This window comes from Ceratotherium simum, chromosome 22, assembly GCF_057802395.1.
Source record: "Ceratotherium simum simum isolate JZ-2026a chromosome 22, ASM5780239v1, whole genome shotgun sequence".
Lineage (NCBI taxonomy): Eukaryota > Metazoa > Chordata > Mammalia > Perissodactyla > Rhinocerotidae > Ceratotherium > Ceratotherium simum.
The window spans coordinates 35,258,619-35,278,423 of record NC_141921.1 but is presented as its reverse complement, the minus strand read 5'-3'; the positions used below and the strand labels follow the sequence as shown (position 1 = coordinate 35,278,423).

The window sequence follows — 19,805 nt, the reverse complement described above, 5'->3', positions numbered from 1 at the left end:
TGCCCACTGAGGTGAAGCCCCCTCTGGCAGGGCCCCAGTCAGTTCTACCTTTGGATGGTTCTGCTCTGACCCCATCCCCAATGGGGCCAGCCCAGTGAAGCGGCCCCTGACAGCCATGGGTAGTGCCACATTAAGGGAAACGCCAGTATCAGGGGGCTTCCCAGGCAGCCACCAAACCCAGACTGCCCTACAGGATGAGTGGACAGGGCCCTGGTCACCCCTCTAAGTCTGGGCTCACTGCTGGCCCCTCCCAGTCAAATGGCCAAAGGAAATGAGCGAGTGTGTGTGTGTGTGTGTGTGTGTGTGTGTGTGTGTGTGTGTCTGTCTGTCCGTCCTGGTGGTTCTGGGGAGGGGCTGAGACCGGACATCCCTCCCGAGTAAGCAGGAATCACAACCCTGTGGTTCTGAGTGGAGACAAACCAGCCTTCCTAAGCAGTACGCTGAGATTCTTTGCCCTGCCTGCTGGTCCACGTCCCAACTGCACACAGATGTCCACCTGCACGTGGGCTTTCGGTGACATGGCTCTTCGTCGATCCTGCCCTTTCTGCATCCTCTGAACCCCCGTTCCTCCGAACTCAAAGGAAAACTCCTTCAACCCCACATGACATGAGACACAGGCCAGGCTCTGCCTGCCTGCCTGCCTGGCTGTAGCCCACAAGCTCCCCCAGGTCATCTTTGGTTCTCTGGGAGAGGTGGCTCGCCCCAGGCCTCTGCCCAAAGTGAGCTCTCACTCCCGGCTCCCCAAATACCTCTCCCTCATGTGTCTGGAGACTCCCAGCCAGGGCCCCCAGGCCTGGCCTCGGCTACACCTCCATCGTGAGCACATCTTCCAGCCCACATCAGAAAGCTCCCCTCCTAGGAGTAAAGCAAAGCCCAGAGACAACAGGCATCCGGACTCAGCTGGCAGGTTCCGAGAAGCCTGGAGCTCTGGCTGCCCCTCCTGCAACCTCGATGGGCCACACGCCCTGTGAGAAGCCATTGGCATCCCCATTCTCAGGGCTCCCCCCACAGGCAGTGAAGTGATGGAAGACTGGTCCAAGGAGCAGAGTGACTGGATGGAACTGGTGACCAGCAGGGTGGAAGGACGGCAGAGTGGCCTGCTGAGGCCCAGCAGCCAGGGTAAGGCAGGCCTGTTCACGTCAGGCCTGGCCTCCTAGCCCAGGCCCTGCAGTTCTGCCTCCGACTTGGCATGGCCCAGGGGCCGGAGTGTCCGGGGAGGCCTGCCCTCGGGCCCGCAGTCCTGCTCCTCATAGCCGGGGTTCAGGCGGCCCATGTCGAGGGAGCAGAAGAGGCTGCGCTCCGTCCCTGCGTGGTGCTCCACCAGGGCCTCCAGGCTGGGGAACTCTGCCGGCAGGTGCTGGGGGAGGAAGGGGCTTCAGTTCCAGCTCCCCCTTCCCCACGGTTCCTGCCGGGCACCAACACCCCTGCCCACGGGATCCTGCCCCACCTCAGGGAGGAGGGAATTTGAGCTGAGAGAGGTCACTGCCCGGCTCACAGCAGAGCCGGACACCATTTCCTTCCAGCCGGGACAGGACCGCCGCACTCAGCACGGAAGTAAGGGCGCACATTGAGGACGCCCTGCGCGCCCACTCCAGTCCCTGGGAACCTGTGCTCAGGCCAAGACTCCAGACCTGGAGACTCGGAGGCTGTAGGAGCTTGGGCAAACCCTACTCTCTCTGAGTCAGCTCCCTCCCCTGCTAAAGGAGGCGTTAGGGTGCAGGGAAACCAAGACTTTTGACAGCCGGAATTGCTACAGAAATGCGAGGCACGACCCCAGCCCAAGACTCGACTAGCCTCCGAGAGCCCCCTCCGGGGCGGGGCCCTAGGGAGCCAGTAGGGAGAGGTGGGGCCAGCGGGCCGGGGCCCGCAGGGCCAACGACGAGAGCTGGATGGAGCGTTAAATGAAGGGGGCAGAGAGAGCCAACGGAGGACCGCGGTGGGGGCGAGGCGGGCTCAGGACCTCAACAGTTAGACAGGGGCGGATGGAGGCCAGGGGAGGGGCAGGCTGCCGGCGCCCTCACCTCCACGCAGTAGCGGCCCAGGGGGTTCCGGAAGACCTGGTGGGGCACCACGCCGCACTGCGTGCGCACCGACAGGCACCACTGGCCGCTGGCGCCCGGCTCCGGCCACAGCAGGAAGGCCCCCAGCACGTCTCTCCGCAGCAGGGCGAGGGCACTGGGCCTGGGAGGCGGAGGGGAGAGCGTGGAGGCAGGACCCCTAGGCTGGACCCAGGCTCAGGGGCTCCCCTGGGCAATGGCATGACAGCCCACGGCAGGGGAAACCCAGCGCCCGTCCCAGGGGAAACCCAGCGCCCGTCCCGGAGGAGGCCCTCAACGAGGAAAGCTTTTAGACTTCCTTTCTAAAAGATTTCTAAAAGGGTCCTTAATTGTCGACAATTTCAAGACCCAATCAGGAGAGTTTGAAAGAGCTGACAGGCCAGGTGCTGAGGGCTTTACCTGAATTACTCATTGACCCTCTCTACAGCCCTGCAAGGACGGTCCATTTATTATCCCACTTTACATTTAAGAAAATTGAGGCTCAGGGTGGTGAAGTCCCTGGGGTCACCGAGGTCAGGAGCGCTCTGCGCTTGCACAGGAATGTGCCCATGTCAAGGCCCTGGGGCAGCCCACAGCCTATTTCTCTGTCCACCCCAAACAGCTGGGCACCAGCCGGACCAGGCCACTCCTACCTGGAGATGCCAGCAAAGGCCCAGATGTTCTCTGTCAGGCTGCCTTCGCTCTCCACCAGGCAGGAGGGGCCACCAGGACCCCGAGGCCACGCCTCCCATGCAGCGGGAACTATGGAGACCACCCAGGGGTCAGAGGGAGAGAGGCTAGCCCCTCCCATGCCTGGTCCACCCCACCCCCACAGGCCCCATCGCTCATGCTTGGCTCCTCACCAAGCCTCCTCCCTAGCCCAGTAGGCACACATCCAGCCCCTCAAAAGACACATCAGCACACCCCACTCACACCCACTCCCCAGTTAAAGCACATCCACAGCTATACAATCACCTGTGCAAGCCCCTGGCACGCAGACCCGGATGCACTCACTCACATGGACACGATGCACATCCACGCACAGGCATCTGCTAGGCGGCACAGCCACAGCTGTGCAGAAATGGACGCTCAGGCCACCCTCTCTGACTCACACAGGTGCAGACAGACATGCGACCAGGTACGCATAGGGCAGGGGTGTCCTGCAACTCACAGGCCTCCCACGCCGACAGCTGCAGCTGGGTCTCGTAGGTGCAGCCACGGTAGGCCCCGGAGCGGATCACCTTGCTGCGAATGGCCTTCTTGCGCACCAGCGTGGGCGAGCAGTAGGGATTCCCCAGGCGGGCATGGCGGGCAACTCCACGGCTTTCCGACTCTGGCAGCTCCTTCTAGGACACCATGAGGGGCCCACAGGGTAGGCAGACTCAGGCCCAGCCATGGCAGGTCAGGCAAAGCCCTCTCCCCTGAAATCCAGCACCCCCCTCATGACCCCCAAACCCTCGCCCCGTTCCCTTGTCCACTGCTCACTCCCTGGCTGGGCTGCTGCGTACCCCACTGCCCACAGGCCCCTCCGCTGGCAGCTGCCGGAAGGAGACCAGTGCATGAACGTTCTGTGAGAGCTGATCACGGCCAAAGGGTTCCCGTACAAGGCCAGGGGGACCCCCAGGGCTGGACAGTGGCTTCAGGAGCACGTCCCCTGCAGGCCCCAGGCAGGGCTCAGGCTGTGCCCGCTCCTCGGGGTGCTGCAAGAGGTAAGCGAGCTGGAAGGAGCGGCAGAGCAGCAGGTGCAGGATCTGGACCTGGGGAGGACGAGGGAGGTGGACTCAGTTGGGGGAATTTTCCTGGGGAACTCCATAGGCATCAACCCACTCACCATTGGTGCATGCAGCCCCTTGGCTTGGGATACTCTTCCTCATTCTCTCTGGGAAAACCCCTATTTGTCCCTTAAAACCTCACCACCATACAGCCTCCCCTACCAGCTTCCTTTATCCATTTAACAAATACTGAGCATCTACTTTATTCCAGGCATCATGCTTGGAGCTGGGAATCCACAGGCTAAATGCTCTCCTACCCCCACCCTGCACACTCTGTCAGTGCCCTCTTAGAGGAGTGGCTAAGAGCCCAGGCCCTGGAGTCACAGAACCTGGGATCCAATCCTGGCTCTGTCACTTAAGAGCTGCTGTGTGACCCTGGGTAAAGCCTGGCGCCTCTGTGCCTCACTTTCCTCCTCCTCACCTCCTTATTCTCCTTCAATGAAATGGAGCACAGAAAATCCCCAGCAGAGGCCCAGCACTCTGGGGCCAGCACATTCTACCCGCCACACACATCATCCAGCCCCAACACGCTGGAACTGTGAGCTCCAGGGCCATGTCTGAGCCACCTGCCACTCCAGCAGCCAGCACAGGGCTCAACATACAGGGGTGACAGCAAATGCTTGCTGGATGGAACCAAACCCAGCCTCTGCCTGCCAAACGATTGGCTGCCAAGGCTCTGTTGTTCATGGCGGTCATCCTGGCTTTGACTTCCGGGATCTACCCGCCCACCCACTCACCCAACAGGACCAAACACCAGAACGGTTCAAGACCCGGACCCAGTCTCTGCTCTCAAAGAACTCCAGTGACTGTAATTAGGGACAGACCAATGACAGAGCGTGGTTCATGTCACAGGACCCCAGGGGGAGGGGCGGTCTAAGGGACTCAAGGTGGGCTTCACAGACACACAGGCTGAGCCTTGAAGGGCAAGTTGGAACCTGCCAGGATGAGAAAGGGAAGGGAATTCTCGGCAGACAGAACAGTATGAGCAGAGACCTGGCAGTGTGGCCCTCCAATTTCTAAATGCATGGCCTGGTCCCTACGTCCAGGCCCTGGGGAATGCTGAGGCCACTGACTGGCTTTGGTGGAGTCCTCAGTGGGCAGACCCACAGAAGGAGCCAGTGTGGTGAGGGGTGCATGCCTGAAGGGGGCTCGGCCAGCCTGGCTAAGCCCTCCAAGGCCTCGGTCCCTGGAACCCATGCTGATGCACAGCACACCCCTCACCCGAGTCTCCACAGTCGTCCCCGATACCTCTCCAGGCTGGCTGCCCACAAAGAGGTGGCAGAAGAGCTTGCTGGCTGGGCTCCGCGGGTTTCGGGCCATGAAGGCAAACTGGCAGTCAGCTGGGCACCAGGTGGAGTAGAGGACGCGCCTCAGGGCGTGAGCCATCAGGAGCACCTGGGGAGGCGGCAGTCATGACGGCCTCCATCAGACCGCCACCTGGCCCGCAGCTGCCGGCCCAGTGCCTGCCAGCTCTGCGGGCCCCACACGCCTGCCGGAGGCCTCCTGGGCCTGCTCTCCAGCCCGCCTACCCGCTTGGGGCCCACCCAGCTCCTGGGGTGAAGAACTCTTCCCTCCTTCCAGGCCGGCCCAAACCCTGCTTCAGATCAGAACCCTCATCCTCCACGCAGCCACTGGGCTTGGATCCCTTGGTCCTGCCGGCTGGGATCCTCACACCCACGTTATGGCACTGAGGGGCAGAGCATTCACGGCCTGCAGGGCACAGGGAAAGGCAGTGGCGGCAGGCCCCGGGGCTGCACGCCTGGTCTCCGGAGTCAGATGACAGGGGTTCGATTCCTGGCTCTGCCACTCACTCTCTCTGACTTGGGCAGGTGAATACAGCCCTCTGAGCCCTTGTTGTGATAAGTGTCAAGTGGGGACAGAACCCCTCTGATAGGGCTGTTGGTGGGGATCAGTGAGACCTCATGCAAGTGGCAGGGGACCTGACCCCAGAATAGCTCTGAGACACCATTTGCACTGGCGTCGTGGGTGAGTGACACCTGGAGTTGTGGGGTGCACAGTCCAGCACGTAGTTAGTGTCAACAAACGTCGGCATGCCCCTGGAGGAGGAGGACGGGCGTCCAAGCAGGGCTCCCAACCGGCCTCCAGTCTGAGTCTGGCCCCCATTCCACAGTGCTGAGAGGCTGGCCTCAGCCCTCTGGCCAACGCTGGGCAGGCCTACAAAGAGGCCCAGGACCTGCAAAAACTCACGGGGCTGGATGGTCCTGATGCTCAGGCCAGGAGGTGGCCCCCAGAAGGAGATTTTGGAGGGCAGTGTGTGGGGGGCATGAAATGGAGGAGAAACTATTGCCTGAGCGTGCCCTGGGGGAAGGCCTGTGGAGAGAGAATGCCCAAAGGCCCAGAGCAGGCTGGGAAGCCGGGGTGGCCCAAGGGGCAGCGCAGGGTCTGGGTGGAGGCCAGGGCGTCCTGAGGGGGTAGGACACCTGTCTTGTCCAGTCCTCACCTGCACCCACATGGACTCCTACCTCACCCTCCCCGCTGTAGATCTTGAGGCCCTGAAGGCTGAATTTCAGGATGACGGCCCGGCGTCGGGGACAGTCCTGGGTGGGAGACAGTTGGTGGGGCGCAGGTATTACCTCCCAGGCCTTCCCAGCCCAGCCTCAGTGCCAGTCACCACAGGCTGGTCAGCCAATTCCAACCCACCTGCCAGGGGACTGAGCCCTGGACAGTGGACCAGCCAGGAGCCGGGGAAGTGTGGATGGCAGACCACCCCCCAGCCAGAGCCATAGCTGGCCATGTTATGACCATCCCCCACATCTCCCACCTGTGCCTTCTACTTGTGGGGCACAGGTCACAAGTGCCCAAGGGAAGGGGGTCCCTGGGCATAAGGGACATGGCTCCAGGAACCTGGGTGTGGCCCTGACTGGGCCCACCTCTCAGAATGGCTTTGGTCCTGCCCCTCCCTGGGCCTCACTTGCTCCATCACTAGGATTGGGGGGTGGGGCGGATCAGACAGTCTCAGGGGCCATTCCCAGCCTGACATTCCAAGGCTGTGCTCCCCACCAGGGAAGTGCCCCCCCAGCTCCCCAGCCCCCTACCTTCAGTGCCCACAGCTGTTGTTGCACCAGCCACACACTCTCCTGGGTGTCCAGGTCGTCCACTGGGAAGGAGCCCACATACTGCTTGGGGGTGGGTGGGGGTCAGAGGGTGGCAGGGGACTCAGGCCCATGGCTCCTGATCCCCATCCTCCAAATTCCCCCCCAAACAAACAATCTGCTGTCAGATAAGTGTAGACAGTGACAGAGCACTGGACTCGGAGTCCAGGCTCTGCTACTTTCCCAGCAGGTGACCTTGGTCAAGCCCCTCAGCCCCTCTGAGGCCCCATCTCCTCAGCTGTGCGCACACACACATTCCAGAGCCTGGGTCAGGGAGGGAAGACATGGAAATAGGTCCTTGACCCACACCTCCTCCCCACCCCCGGGGCCTGCCACTGTCACAGGCCACCAGAGCACACCCCACAGGGCGGCCCCACCCACCTGGGCGAACTTGGTGATGCACCTGGGCCGGTGGGGGGCAGGGCCACAGTCGGAGGCCCTCCGACCCCCTGCCCCAGCCTTCTGCATGGCCCCCAGGGTGCCCGGCTTCAAGCTCCACAGGAGAGAAGGCTGCAAAGGGTAGGGGGAGAAGTGGGTTCCCAGGCAGCGGAGCCACAGTGCTCCCCATCAGAGGCCCATGAGCCCCTTCATCTGACAAATCCTTACTGAGCGCTTGCTGTGTGCCAGGCAATGTCCAGGGCACTGGGGACACAGGGGACACAGAGGACACAGAACCCTGAACAAAATGACAAACTCCCTGCCTACCCTCATGGAGCCAACATTCTCGTGGGGGAGAAAGACATCATTACACTAAATGATAAAATATGGAATATGCTAGAGGATGATAAAGCAGAGAAGAGGATGCAAAATGCAGGTCGGGGGTGACTGCAGCCAGGAAGGCCTCAGTGAGGACTGAGGTGTGGGGAGAGGGCTGAAGGAAGGGGGGTGGCAGTCCCACTCTGTGCTCTTGCTGGGCCTGCCCTGGGGTGGAAGTAGAGGGTACAGACAGGTAACCAGCCTGTGCAAAGCGCTGGGAGGGGGGCGGGCAGCAGCCTGGGAAGGCACCACCCAAGAGGAAGGGTGTGACAGCAACAAGAACAGTCTGCAAAGGCACAGAGGAGTGAAAACAGCTGGGGCCCTTAGGTAGCACTTACCAGGGCAGCAGGCTGGAGCCGGGCTGGGATCAGCCTTAAATGTCACACTAGGGAATTTAGGTTCTGCCCTGTGGGCGGTGGGGAGCCACAGCAGGTTCCAGGGCAGGAGCTCTGTAGTCTACGGGGGTGACCCCTGAACCGGATGGCCAGGACTGCTTCACAGGCCCCGCCTGACTCCAGCCCCTACCCGAAGCCCCAGCTCCAACCAGACAGTGCACTGATGCTGAGTCAGGAGGAAGGGAAGGTGGACAATTGCCCTGGGGGGCTGAGCGGTCCTGTCCCCCAGCCCAGCCCAGGTTCTGGTCTTTTCTGGGGCCCCTCTCCCAGACCCACTACTGAGGAGAGGAGAAAACCTCCCTTATAGGCTGTCCTCAAGGGCAGGGGAGCGCTTTCTCCCCATTGGAGCTCAGGACCACAGCTGGTGCTCAATGAATGTGGAATAAATGCATCACAAAAAGGAACGGCTGAATGCCTCTGCCTAGGTCCCCAAGGACTCAGCTCCCTCAGTCTTGCCTGGGGCCAACTTAGACCCCCACCTCTGTCCACCATCCTGGCTGGCTCTGTCTCCCCGGGCTACTTATAATCACTGCCCTTGGGATCAGAGAGATCTGGGCCTAAATCCTGTGTGACTTTGGGCAAGCCACCTCACCTCTCTGAGCCTCCATTTCCTGATCCCAACCATGGGATAATGTGAGGACTCGATGAGAACTGAATGGAGGAGCAGGTACCCAGCACGATGCCGGCCAGGCTCTGAGCCTATGCTCAACAAATAAGGTCTCACAGGGAAGGGGGGACCCCAAAGCCTGCTGTTCAGGATGGAGCTCGGGAGGATAGCGAGACCTGACCACGTTCAGTCCCCTCCTTGTACCAGGCCACACCTGAGACCACCCAGTCCAGAGGAGGGTGAGGCAGGAGAGGAGGCCTGCCTGCCAGAAGGCAGGTATCAGACAGGGCGCTGGGCAGGAAATGGGTGCGTCCTGGGTGAGCTCTACCCACCTTCAGGAGTCTTTGCAGAAGGAGGGTCTGGGTGCTTTGGAACCGACACTCTCAGCACCAAGAGCCCAGGAACAGCCTCTACCTCTGCCTGCCCTGACCTTCAGTCCAGGCTCAGTCCAGGCTCAGGCCAGGGTGGAGGCGCCAGCAGCAATCGACTACTTTTGGTGAGCGGCCAGCACGGAAGAGCCAGAAAATAAAGGCTGCACGGCACCTTGGCGCCTTCCTGGCTCCTCCCTCCTGCTTTTCTGGGCCCTCACACCCCTCTACTCCTTGGTCTCGATCATTCTTCACATCATGTCCATTACCTATTGTTTGTTTTATGTTTAAATAAAGTCAGGTCAGGGCCGGCCCCGTGGCTTAGCGGTTAAGTGCGTGCGCTCCACTGCTGGCGGCCCGGGTTCGGATCCCGGGCGCGCACCGATGCACCGCTTCTCCGGCCATGCTGAGGCCACGTCCCACATACAGCAACTAGAAGGATGTGCAGCTATGACATACAACTATCTACTGGGGCTTTGGGGAAAAAATAAATAAATAAATAAAATTATTAAAAAATAAATAAATAAATAAAGCCAGGTCAGATGTGCAACTGGCGCAAAAGTGACACGGCCCCAGGGCCAGGTAAGGAGATGGGCTTCCAGTGAACTCGCCTCTTCCCTACACAATCACATCACGGGCTAGAGTGCCCTGCGCCCGCAGGCAGTGGGGAACAGAGGCGGCAAAGACCAAGAACCAAATGGGGCGAAAGGGAGAGACAGAACAGAGGATGAAAAGGCAGCAAGCAAAGTGGGAACAGAGAGGGGTGAGGAGAAGACAAAAGAAGGAAGGCTAAAGGAAGGCTGGGGGGAGGGCGAGATAGGGAATACATTTCACATCCGGCCTGTGCTGCTGACACAGCCCCTCAGACACCAAGAGTGGAGGATGGGAGGGAGCCACACGAGCTATCACACACACACACACTCGCTCACACACGCCGGGACAGCTGTGTCCAGGGCTGCCAACAGCCTCCTCCCTCCAGATTCAGAGCTGTGGCTTTCTGGCAGACACCCCAGTGTCCAGGCTGTGGGGGTGTGGAGGCCAGGCCACAGGCCCTCTTATGGGCCCCACCACACCCACCATCACCTGAGCCTTCCCCCATCCCCAGGAAACTGGAAGTTTCTTCTTTTTCCTATACCTCCCTCCCAAGCTGGAGGGGCACAGCGCATTTCAGCCCCAGGCCTTAAGTCAGGGCCTGCCCAGGGGGTCCAAGAGGGCACCAGGCTCACTCTCACCCTGGAAACAGACCTGCTGACCCATTCCAGGCAAAAACATCTGCTTATCTCTTTGGACCAGACCTGTTTTTCCAAGGTTTTGCACAGGAGCCTGGCTAGGCCAGCACCTTCCTAAGGGGACACATTCGGAATGGGGCTGGGGCTCTTCTCTTGCTCCTCTGAGGTTTTCCAGGTGGCCCTGCTTAGAGACAGGGGACTGGATGGGTTGACTTGCCTCGAGCGTCAAGGACAGAGGCCCTCTGCTGCACTGCACCCTAGCTGGGTTGTGTCATAAGGAGGGCCCACCTTCACAGCATCGTGGGAGACCACTCAGCCTGGGCTTACCAAAGGGTGGCTCGGGGGGTGAAGTCACTTGCCCACGGTCACAGAGCATAAGGGGGTAGCTGGGAAGCAAAGCCAGGTCTCTTCCCCTAGGCCACGGCAGTGCCCTTCTGCTCAGACTCCCCTCCCCCAAGTAAGCAGGGCATCCATCCTTGAAGTTTGATGAGTCCCTGCCTATCCAGCAGCCCAGAACTCCTGAGGTGTTGGGGGCTGATCTGATCAGCAAAACAGCTGCTTTCTCTCTCTGATTGCCTTCTCCGCCAGATGGTCTGGGGCTGCCAGAGCCACTCTGCTCACCTGCCTCACCCCCACAGAAGAGCCCCCCTACCCCACCCCCTGGTGGTACACCCACCTGCCCTAGGCCGCGGGGTGGGAGGAGACTGAACCCTGCAGCCTGGGGTCAAGATCGTGGATTGTGGGGTCCGAACAAGATTGGCTGATGTCACCGGGCCAAGGCACTTAACCTCTCAGCCTCCATTTCCTCAGCTGTAAAGTGGGGATCATAATAGCAGCTACCTCGGGTGTTGGTCTTCTACCTACTCCTTCTGAGAGTATTTCCGGGCGGCGACTACGTGCCAGGTGAGGAGAACAAAGTCGCAGCCCTCCGAGCAGCACGCAGGCTGGGCTAGGGGGACGCACCGGAAAGCAAAAGCATTTCAGGGGGCTTAAGTGATTTGGAGGAAAATACAACAGGGAGGGGAGAGGGGGAGAGGGGGAGAGGGGAGAGGGGGAGAGGGGAGAGAGGGAGAGAGGGAGAGGGAGAGAGAGGGGAGAGAGAGAGGGAGAGAGAGAGGGAGGGAGAGGGAGGGAGAGAGAGGGAGAGGGGGAGAGAGGGAGAGGGAGAGAGAGAGAAGAGGGAGAGTGAGAGAGAGAGAGAGAGAGAGAGAGAGAGAGAGAGAGAGAGAGAGAGAGAGAGAGAGAGAGAGAGAGAGTGTGTGTGTGTGTGTGTGTGTGTGTGTGTGTGTGTGTGGCAGGTGGACGGTCTCTCAGAAGAGAAGACACTGAGCGCAAAGTGCTGTTTTCAGGATGAAGTGGGGCCGAAGCCTCGGACGGGGCCGGCGCCCAGGCGGTACACAGCGCTCCACAGCGTGGGTTATTAGTCCTGCTAGTATTGTGATTCCTGGGGAGCCGCCTGGCTTTCAGTGACAGCCCCCGGCCCGGGGCAGAGGGGCGAGCGAGGCAGGACGCTGGAGGCGCGGTGGAGGTGACGGACGGTGAGTGGGATGGAGGGAGGGGACGGAGGTGCTCCTCCCCACCCGAGACCCTCCCTCATCTCTGAGCCTGGGGACCCAGCCCCGCTCCCGCCGACCCAGCGGCCCCAGCCCCGGCCCGGATCCCCGGGGCTCACTCACCCCGCCGGCCGCGTCTCGAGTGGCGTCGCTGCAGCTCGGCGCCGCGACCCCCGCGCAGTCTCCGCCCCCGGCCCCGGCAGTCGCCCCGCCCCTACCGCCCCCGCGCCCCCCGCCCCGCGCGCCCCCCACGTGGCCGCGGGAACCAGCACCCGCCATCACCTGGCTGTGGCGCCCGGCCCTCGCCCACCAATCGGCGCCCCCGGAGCGGCTCCGCTCCGCCGCGCCGCCCAATCAGCGGCCGCGAGGGGCTCTGGCTCCGCCTCCGCCGGCTCGCGCCCCAGCGCTCCGCCTTAAAGGGCTGAAGGTGCCATCTCCGCCCACCTAGGGCGCCTCTTCCCAGGCGGGGGGCGCTGAGTGGCCCGTTCCGTCCTGACGGTTCCCTCCTCCTGGAGAGTCCCTCCCCTCCCGCCCCCTGGCTCGGCACCAGCAGCTCCTCCTCCGAGAAGCCTTCCTTGACCACCAGTGACTCTTCCACCCCCTGCAGAGCCCTCGCGACTCTTGCTGGTCATCCCGCTCCTCTTACTACAGCAAGCGGCGCGGATCAGGAGAGGCCTCCATCCCCAGTGCGCGGGACAGAGCCCGGCTCGTAGGAGGCATTCAGTGATTGCTGTCTCGGCGAGTGAATGAATGCGCTCAGGACCTGGCCTCTGGGGGAACCGGACCATTCTCACCCCTCCTTCCCTCACCCCCAGACGGCTGGGGTGGGGGGTGTCGCGCATCCTCTTCTTCACCCTCTTCCCACCGGGCCGTTCTCGTGGGAGGATTAACTGGGCCTGCCCAGCTCAGGGCCCGCTCCCAAAAGTCTTGGCATGAACGTTATCACTGCGCAGGGGCCGTGACCCTGTCCTTCGGGGAAATCCACTTAGATGGGGGAAAACTGGTGAGCAAATCCAGCCAGAAGTGTCAGCCACAGCTTTGAGCTGGAGAGCACTTTTGTTCCCTACAGGCCAAACACCTGCAGGTGCCAAAAAATACATAGCAAACCCGATTCATCTCAGCCTTTAGCGTGAATTAAACCTGTAATCTGCAGAGAGGAAACACCAGAAACCGCCTATGCGCCATGCCTCAGAAAGGCCCGACACAGGGGCTCAGGTCCCGGGGGGACCAAAGGCTGCACCCCAGGAGGTGAACACCCCGACTGAGGTGGGCACAGCAGAGAGACTCGGCCTGGGTCTGGGGGCCTCAGGGGAGTTCCAGGAGGAGGCAGGTTTGAGCCATGTGCCTACTGGGCATTCCCTTTGTCTCCCCAGAGCATCTGGATGCCCTTGCAGAGGCAGCAGTGAGGTGTAATGGTTAGAGGCTTGGCCCCAAATATGGGCACTTCCTCTTACTACATGTGGGACCTTGGGCAAACACCTTAATCCCTTTAAATCCTCGAGTGCCTCATCTGTAAGTGTTACTAACACTGACTCACAGGGACATGAGGATCCGAATGAATGTGGACAAAGTGCTTGGCACAGTACCTGACCCATAATAAGTGAAGCCCTCAGTAAATATTAGCTAGCGTTAGGCTTTGCTTTTCTTCTTGAGTCTCTTTTATATATGACTGAACAGCAAGTGTTTATTGGGTTCCACATGCCCAGTGCTCCAAGAAACCCTTCACCAAGGCCATGTGACAGCCTGAGTCCAGTGACGAGAAGGATCGAGATGGTTTACAAGTTGGTCCCGCCTTCCGAAAATCCCAATTTATGAAACTCAGGGTATACAAAGGATAAAGGGTTAATTCTTACTAGCTTTCTAAAAAAGCCTGTAAATTTTCAATAGAGGACTTGCCAGTTACTGGATCCACAGACCCCATTTTGAGACTATTCAGAGAAAACAACACAAGCCACAACTGTATTAACTACTGGCTCTAACAAGTTTCTGATATGTACAATTAATTCTGATCCATACCATTTTTAAAATAGTGACAGGAATTTGTTTCAGGTCAAAATGAAAAAAGACCAAGGAATTAAATTCAGATGGTGAAATAGTTAAAACGAGGGGGAGAATTCTGCCCTCTAAATCTTTCTCAGAAGGGGACGGGGGGCCAGCCCTGTGGCTTAGCGGTTAAGTGCGCGCGCTCTGCTGCTGGCGGCCCGGGTTCGGATCCCAGGCGCGCACCAACGCACCGCTTCTCCGGCCATGCTGGTGCCACGTCCCACATGCAGCAACTAGAAGGATGTGCAACTATGACATACAACTATCTACTGGGGCTTTGGGGAGAAAAAAGGAGGAGGATTGGCAATAGATGTTAGCTCAGAGCCGGTCTTCCTCAGCAAAAAGAGGAGGATTAGCATGGATGTTAGCTCAGGGCTGATCTTCCTCACAAAAAAAAAAAAAAGAAGGGGACAGGGGGTCAAGATCAGAGTGGCAGGCACTGTGCTAGGTCCTGGGGATACAGATTTACAACAAAACACCACAAAAACCAAATCCAGAAAGGTAAATGTGTGAAAGATATATGTGACATTGACTCCTGACTTTACAAATACCAAGGATCCCCTTGGGGGATATCTTCACCCCCACTCAGGAGTACGTTTCAAAACCAAATGCATTTATACACTTGATAAGTTCATTCCTTCATTTTTATTTATCTATCAAAGTAATGTAACTGCCCATCTGAGCTATCCCCAAATTCGTTGATCTAATTCCACTAAAAGCACAGACACTCCAAGCTTCTACCATGCATGTAGACTTCCTAGAGGTACATCAGAGATACAAGCTCAGAGGTTTGCACCAAAGGAAACAAAACTCCAGGGGGTGTCAGCCACGTCCTGGGCAAGCCAACCTAGCTCCACGCAGGACTGCAGCATAAAACGGCCATCACTGCATCATGATCTGCCTCATGTATCTAATCCCACACTCATGATAACACAGCTCTCGGGAGCCATCAGCTGTAGGACTTGAACCATGGGATTATTGACTCACTTTTTCGGGAAGCCCAAAGAAGTTACCTATATTCAGCAGGGGAAGGAATGACAAAAAAGGCAAGCTGGGGGGGTGGGGTCATGATTCCTGAACACGTTAGGGCACATGGCCGTGCCATGGTATTTCCTGATGAGTCAATGACAATTACTAAACTACACAGGTGGGAGCTTGCTATCACTCTTCCCTTTTCCCTAAAATCCCAGAATCTGGCACTGGAGCTGCCAGCTGACGAATGTGAGTGGGCAGTAACATCGCATCATTTCAAAGCTGATCTCCAACAGTAGGACTGAACACTGGAACCAAAATGGTGAGTTTGGAATAGGCTCAGCACAGCATCGAAAACACATCTGGGTTTTACGGCACAGGCTTCTATCTGTTCCCTCAGTAACACTCCCATGTTGACAGTTACTTTCCACCTTTAGCACCATTATTCTGTTCTCTCAGGTATTTCCTAATGGCTGTCCCTGCAACTTACCCCCAATATTGCATCCCTCAAAATGTGACCTAGAATTTTTAAGACTTCTGTTCTAAGACGGGTTATGGGCTGAATTGTGCCCCCTGCCCCATTAATATAGAAGTCCTAACCCCTAGTACCTCAGAATGTGACTGCATTTGGAGATAGGGTCTGTAAAGAGGTAAATAAATCAAAATGAAATCATTAGGGTGGGTTCTAATCCAATATGACCGGTGTCCTTATAGGAAGAGGAAATTTGTACACAGACACGTACAGAGGGAAGATGATGTGAAGACACAGGGAGAAGATGGCCATCCACAGTAGCTGCCCTTTTCTCTGCAACCCCACTCTCCATCCAGTCACCTAAGACCCCAGGTTTGGCCCAGGTGGCGGCTGATGGCTGCCTAGGCCTCTGGTGACCCCTGCTTAGAAGGTACTCACATTTCTTGCCCACCTGGCTTCTTTTCTCCTGCTCCCTTGCATTTGAAACTCAAAGCTGTACGTTTTTTTTTTTTCTTGCTCATCTTTTAACAAGCTCTTACCAGTTTAAAAACCTGATATTAAAACCTGCCAACCACTGCCCATTAATGTTGATACGACCCTCTTGTAACTTGTTGCCACACGTTTTGTTACCTGAGCTATCAGTGTACAAAACCACTAAGGTGTGGAGGAAAGGTCATTGTCATCAAGTCTACCAAGCCTGGGTTCATGTCTAACTTCATCACTTATTACATGTTCAATTTGGGGGAAATTAGCTAAATTTATTTACTTCTGAAAATTGGGGATAATTTCACATATCTTTGAGAATATATTTGTGAGGATCTGAGAGTGTGATTAAAGTTCCTAGCAATAGGAAACTACAATGAATGGTAGTTTAAACAACAAAACTGAACTCTTATGAAATTGGATGTTCTCGCTCACTTAAAAAAAAAAAATCAGCCTTTCCTAAAATTCTAAAATGATTTAGTAACCTTAGTGCAGTAAACATGGTTCAATCTTTCTTTGATACCTGATAATCTCACATTGCCTCTGGGTGGTTATTCTAAAAAAAAAAAAAAAATTGTGGACTTGAACCCCCTTATTTTACAGATGAGGAAATCAAGGCTCAAGGAGATTAAGTAATGGCCAATTCAGCTTGGCCAAGGTCACGCAGCGGGTAAGTGGCACAGCCACCAAGGACCACCGTGCAGGACCATAGCTACAGATATCAGGACACTGAGCTGGGTCAGGTGCTCCAGCCAGGAGTCAATCTCAATTTGGAACTGATGACAATTTTATTCTACATACTATACCAGCAAATTTAAGTTACACAAATAAGTAATATAAGGGATTTGGGTTTGACACGAGAATTTCATCAGAGCAAAAGTTCTTAAACAGTAAAATGGATGAGCAAGGATGCTGTGTTAACCCTCTGGGTTTTAGGAAAAAGAGTATCTGTTGGTATTCAGCAGACAAAGCAAACAAAGCAGGAGACCAGATGAGTAAGGTTTCTTTCAGAATCCTAAGTAAAAGAGCAAGGATTTCTAATATTCCAACTCATGATTACTAAGCAGATATCATGTCCAAAAAATTCAGTTGTCAGACAATCCCCATTCTGGAATTCCTCTTGGTAAGCCTCATGGAGTACAAGTTCACAGTTTATAAAGAGTGAGAAAGCTGCTCCCTCAGCAACACACAAGTTCTGGGAGAAGCTGTGGCTCCCGGAGGAAAAGCTTTCCCAAGTTTCCGCATCCTGTGAACTAAAAGAATTTGCCTGCAAATTGTGAGAAAACCAGAAAGTGCCCCATGGGTAGGATCTGAGAATGAACAAGTACCTGTACAGTGTCCTAAAAAAAAACTTAGGGCAGCCTAAATAACATTTCCCAGTAATCCAAGATCTAATTTTAATAGTTATCAAAATTCTTAAAAGCCACATTGACTGCCATTAGCAACTTAATAATTTCGTCTCATGTCCAAGTCCTCTGCACTCTATTAAATAAGTCTTTTCTTTTCCATAAACAGAACATGGCATCACTGGGCAGTAGGATAACAGAAGAATTCGGAAGATGGAAAAACTGCCAAGAGGAGACAGTTGAGCAGAGTAGCTAGCGAGGGCTCTACATCCAGAGTGCCTGGCTTTCATTCTGGCTCTGCCACTTACTGTGACCTGGGGGCAAGTTTCTGAACTCACTCTGTGCCTCAGTTTTCCCTTCTATAAAATGGAGATAATAAACAATGACCATCTCATAGGGTTGCTAAGATTAAACGAGATAATATATGTACAGAGCCTGACATGTAGACAAAACTCAGTTAGTGTTAAGCTGTTATTGTTACTATTATTATTTATGTTAAGTAACAAATCAAACTTATAACTCCACTTTATCAAACATATTCAAGGTACCACAGAGGAAGATCTCTTTGCTAAGCAAAGATTTAATAGCAAATAGTGTTAATTGTACATATTTACATTCAATATCAAGAAAAAGAGATCTGCAATTTTTGAGCAAATGTCTTGGGAAGGTACCTCTTGAAGCCTCCTTTGACATACCAGTTGCTGACAAAGCAAATTAGGAAAGGTTAAAACTAAGCTAAGAAATTTAAATAATCAAAAGTAGACAATTTCTCCAATAGAAAAAAAAGCCATTGAAGAATCTTGTGGAAAACAATAGAAGGAAAGAATATAGTAACAAAGATGGCAGAGGTTTGTTTCTTAAAAAAGGAAAGCCCAGTGCAGCTGAGGAACCCTGTTTGGTGATCGCTGGTGTCTTCTAGGCACTCTTTGTCCAGTAGTTCCTACACCAAGAGCTTCAGCAGCTCTGGTTCTTGAGCCTCAGCTCCGCAGAACTGAGAACAGAACTGTCTACTGTACCACAAAAACGCAAAAGCAACTGGGAAGTAATGTCAATGAGGAACCTCTGGGGGAATAAGTTTAATAATCGTCTTTTTCCAGTTAAGAATAGAATTTCCCTTCTTTCATGGATAAAATTAGAATTTTTGCTTAACCCAAAAAGAAAGAAAGTAATTATGATTTTTCAGGTTCTGAAGGTGCAACATTACAGTCCTTAACTATAATCTTAAATTTTTAAAGATTCTCTTAGTTGGCTAAATACAGCAGTTCATGAATACGGCTGGTTTAAGCTTTCTCCTAGCACATCAGGATGGCAAGAGTATCTCAGCCCGAGCAGGAATCGTTCCATAGGTTCTTTCAAGTAGGTATAAGAATAGGTTAGCAAACTTCGACTAGGCTGACAAAGTTTTGTAAGAGAAACGATGGAAAAAATGTCAGAGGTATTGGTATATTACTTAGGTCTTGTTTTCATGTAATTTTCCTGTTACTTATACCCAATACCCAATGATTAAAACACATATCTGTTCTCTAAAATTTATACTGGACCAGGCTTCCTTTAATTAAGTCTGCGTGGATGGTTAGGATCAGGTTCTAGCTGTGCTGAATGCTTCTGTCGTAATACTAAGGAAAGGTCTCCATGTTTCTCTGCAACAGAATCTCTCCCTCATTTTGTACGTTAAGAAGCCCACAATCTCTCTCCTAGCACTTTCTGAGATTCACTTATCAAAGGTAATTTGTAGGTGGCTTAAGTGTATTATGAAAGAAACACTGTAACTGAGTTCAGTTACTAACAGAGAGTACTGACGCCACTGATCCATGCTAGAAGTCGGTGGGACTATCTCTTGGATTTGCTCTTTTCCTTCCTGTAACATGGAAATAAAAATTGTGTTCTACTCCTTTAGAATGCCTGGAAGGTAAAAATAAACAAACATTCCTTTATCTGGGGGTTCTCGCTGGGCGAGTGCAATGGCCCTCCCGTCTTTTCCCTTTATGTGATGCTAAAGCAGGGACAGTTTTGTCCTTACTTGAACTTTGTCAAGTTAACAGAATGTCAGAGGTGGAAGGGACCTTAAATGATCTAGTCTAAACCTCTCAATCTCTGCTAGAGTGCCTGATGTACAATATAACTACCAGGTGACTGTTCAGAAAATCTTTTTAAAAGCAATATCATAAAACAAAGAAACCAACCAAAATTCTCCAACTTTCTTTTCCAGAAGAGCAGAGAATTCTTAGCACAGGTATCTAACACCCATACTATTAAGAATCATACCTTCAAATAGCATAACAGAAATTAGAATTACTTTCTAGAATTAAGTCTCTAGGGTTAATCAACCCTTTTGCAGTGAATTTTTTTTTTGTAGTCCAAGGATGTACTTGAATATTAAACAAGAAAAAACTGGAATCTATGATCTTGAAAGCAAGGGCCTTAATAAAATACAAAATGATTTTTTAAGACCTCTTATTCATTAAATAATCAGGTTCAATATATCTAGAAACATCATTTACCATCCATATAATTCAAAAGCAAATAAACTGAAGCTTGTATTTAAAATGGAAAATGGAAGGATGGAGGCTATTGCACAGAGTAGAAAAGACTCAAAATGAGGGCACCACTTTACTTTTGAGGATATACCAGAAACTTTTAAATATAAGCTACAGTTCAGC

General features: G+C 54.5%; 1 protein-coding gene across 9 annotated transcripts; it reads right to left on the bottom strand.

Annotated features, from left to right (window-relative positions):
* Window positions 1-11,981, bottom strand: SH2D5 (SH2 domain containing 5). 9 transcript variants are annotated; one of them, XM_087446677.1, is made up of 10 exons: window positions 11,953-11,981; window positions 7,303-7,431; window positions 6,865-6,948; window positions 6,292-6,366; window positions 5,030-5,203; window positions 3,545-3,793; window positions 3,208-3,382; window positions 2,690-2,798; window positions 2,022-2,181; window positions 1-1,357 (listed from the first exon to the last, which is right to left on the bottom strand). In XM_087446677.1, the coding sequence occupies exons 2-10, from the start codon at window positions 7,387-7,389 to the stop codon at window positions 1,154-1,156; spliced, it is 1,317 nt and encodes a 438-aa protein (XP_087302803.1). In that variant the 5' UTR covers window positions 7,390-7,431; window positions 11,953-11,981; the 3' UTR covers window positions 1-1,153. The 9 variants fall into 9 exon arrangements, with proteins under 9 accessions (XP_087302803.1, XP_087302802.1, XP_087302805.1 ...); XM_087446676.1 differs by lacking the exon at window positions 11,953-11,981 and adding an exon at window positions 8,016-10,845; XM_087446679.1 differs by lacking the exon at window positions 11,953-11,981 and having other exon boundaries at window positions 3,208-3,379; window positions 7,303-10,849.
* Between the last annotated feature and the right edge of the window lie 7,824 nt (window positions 11,982-19,805).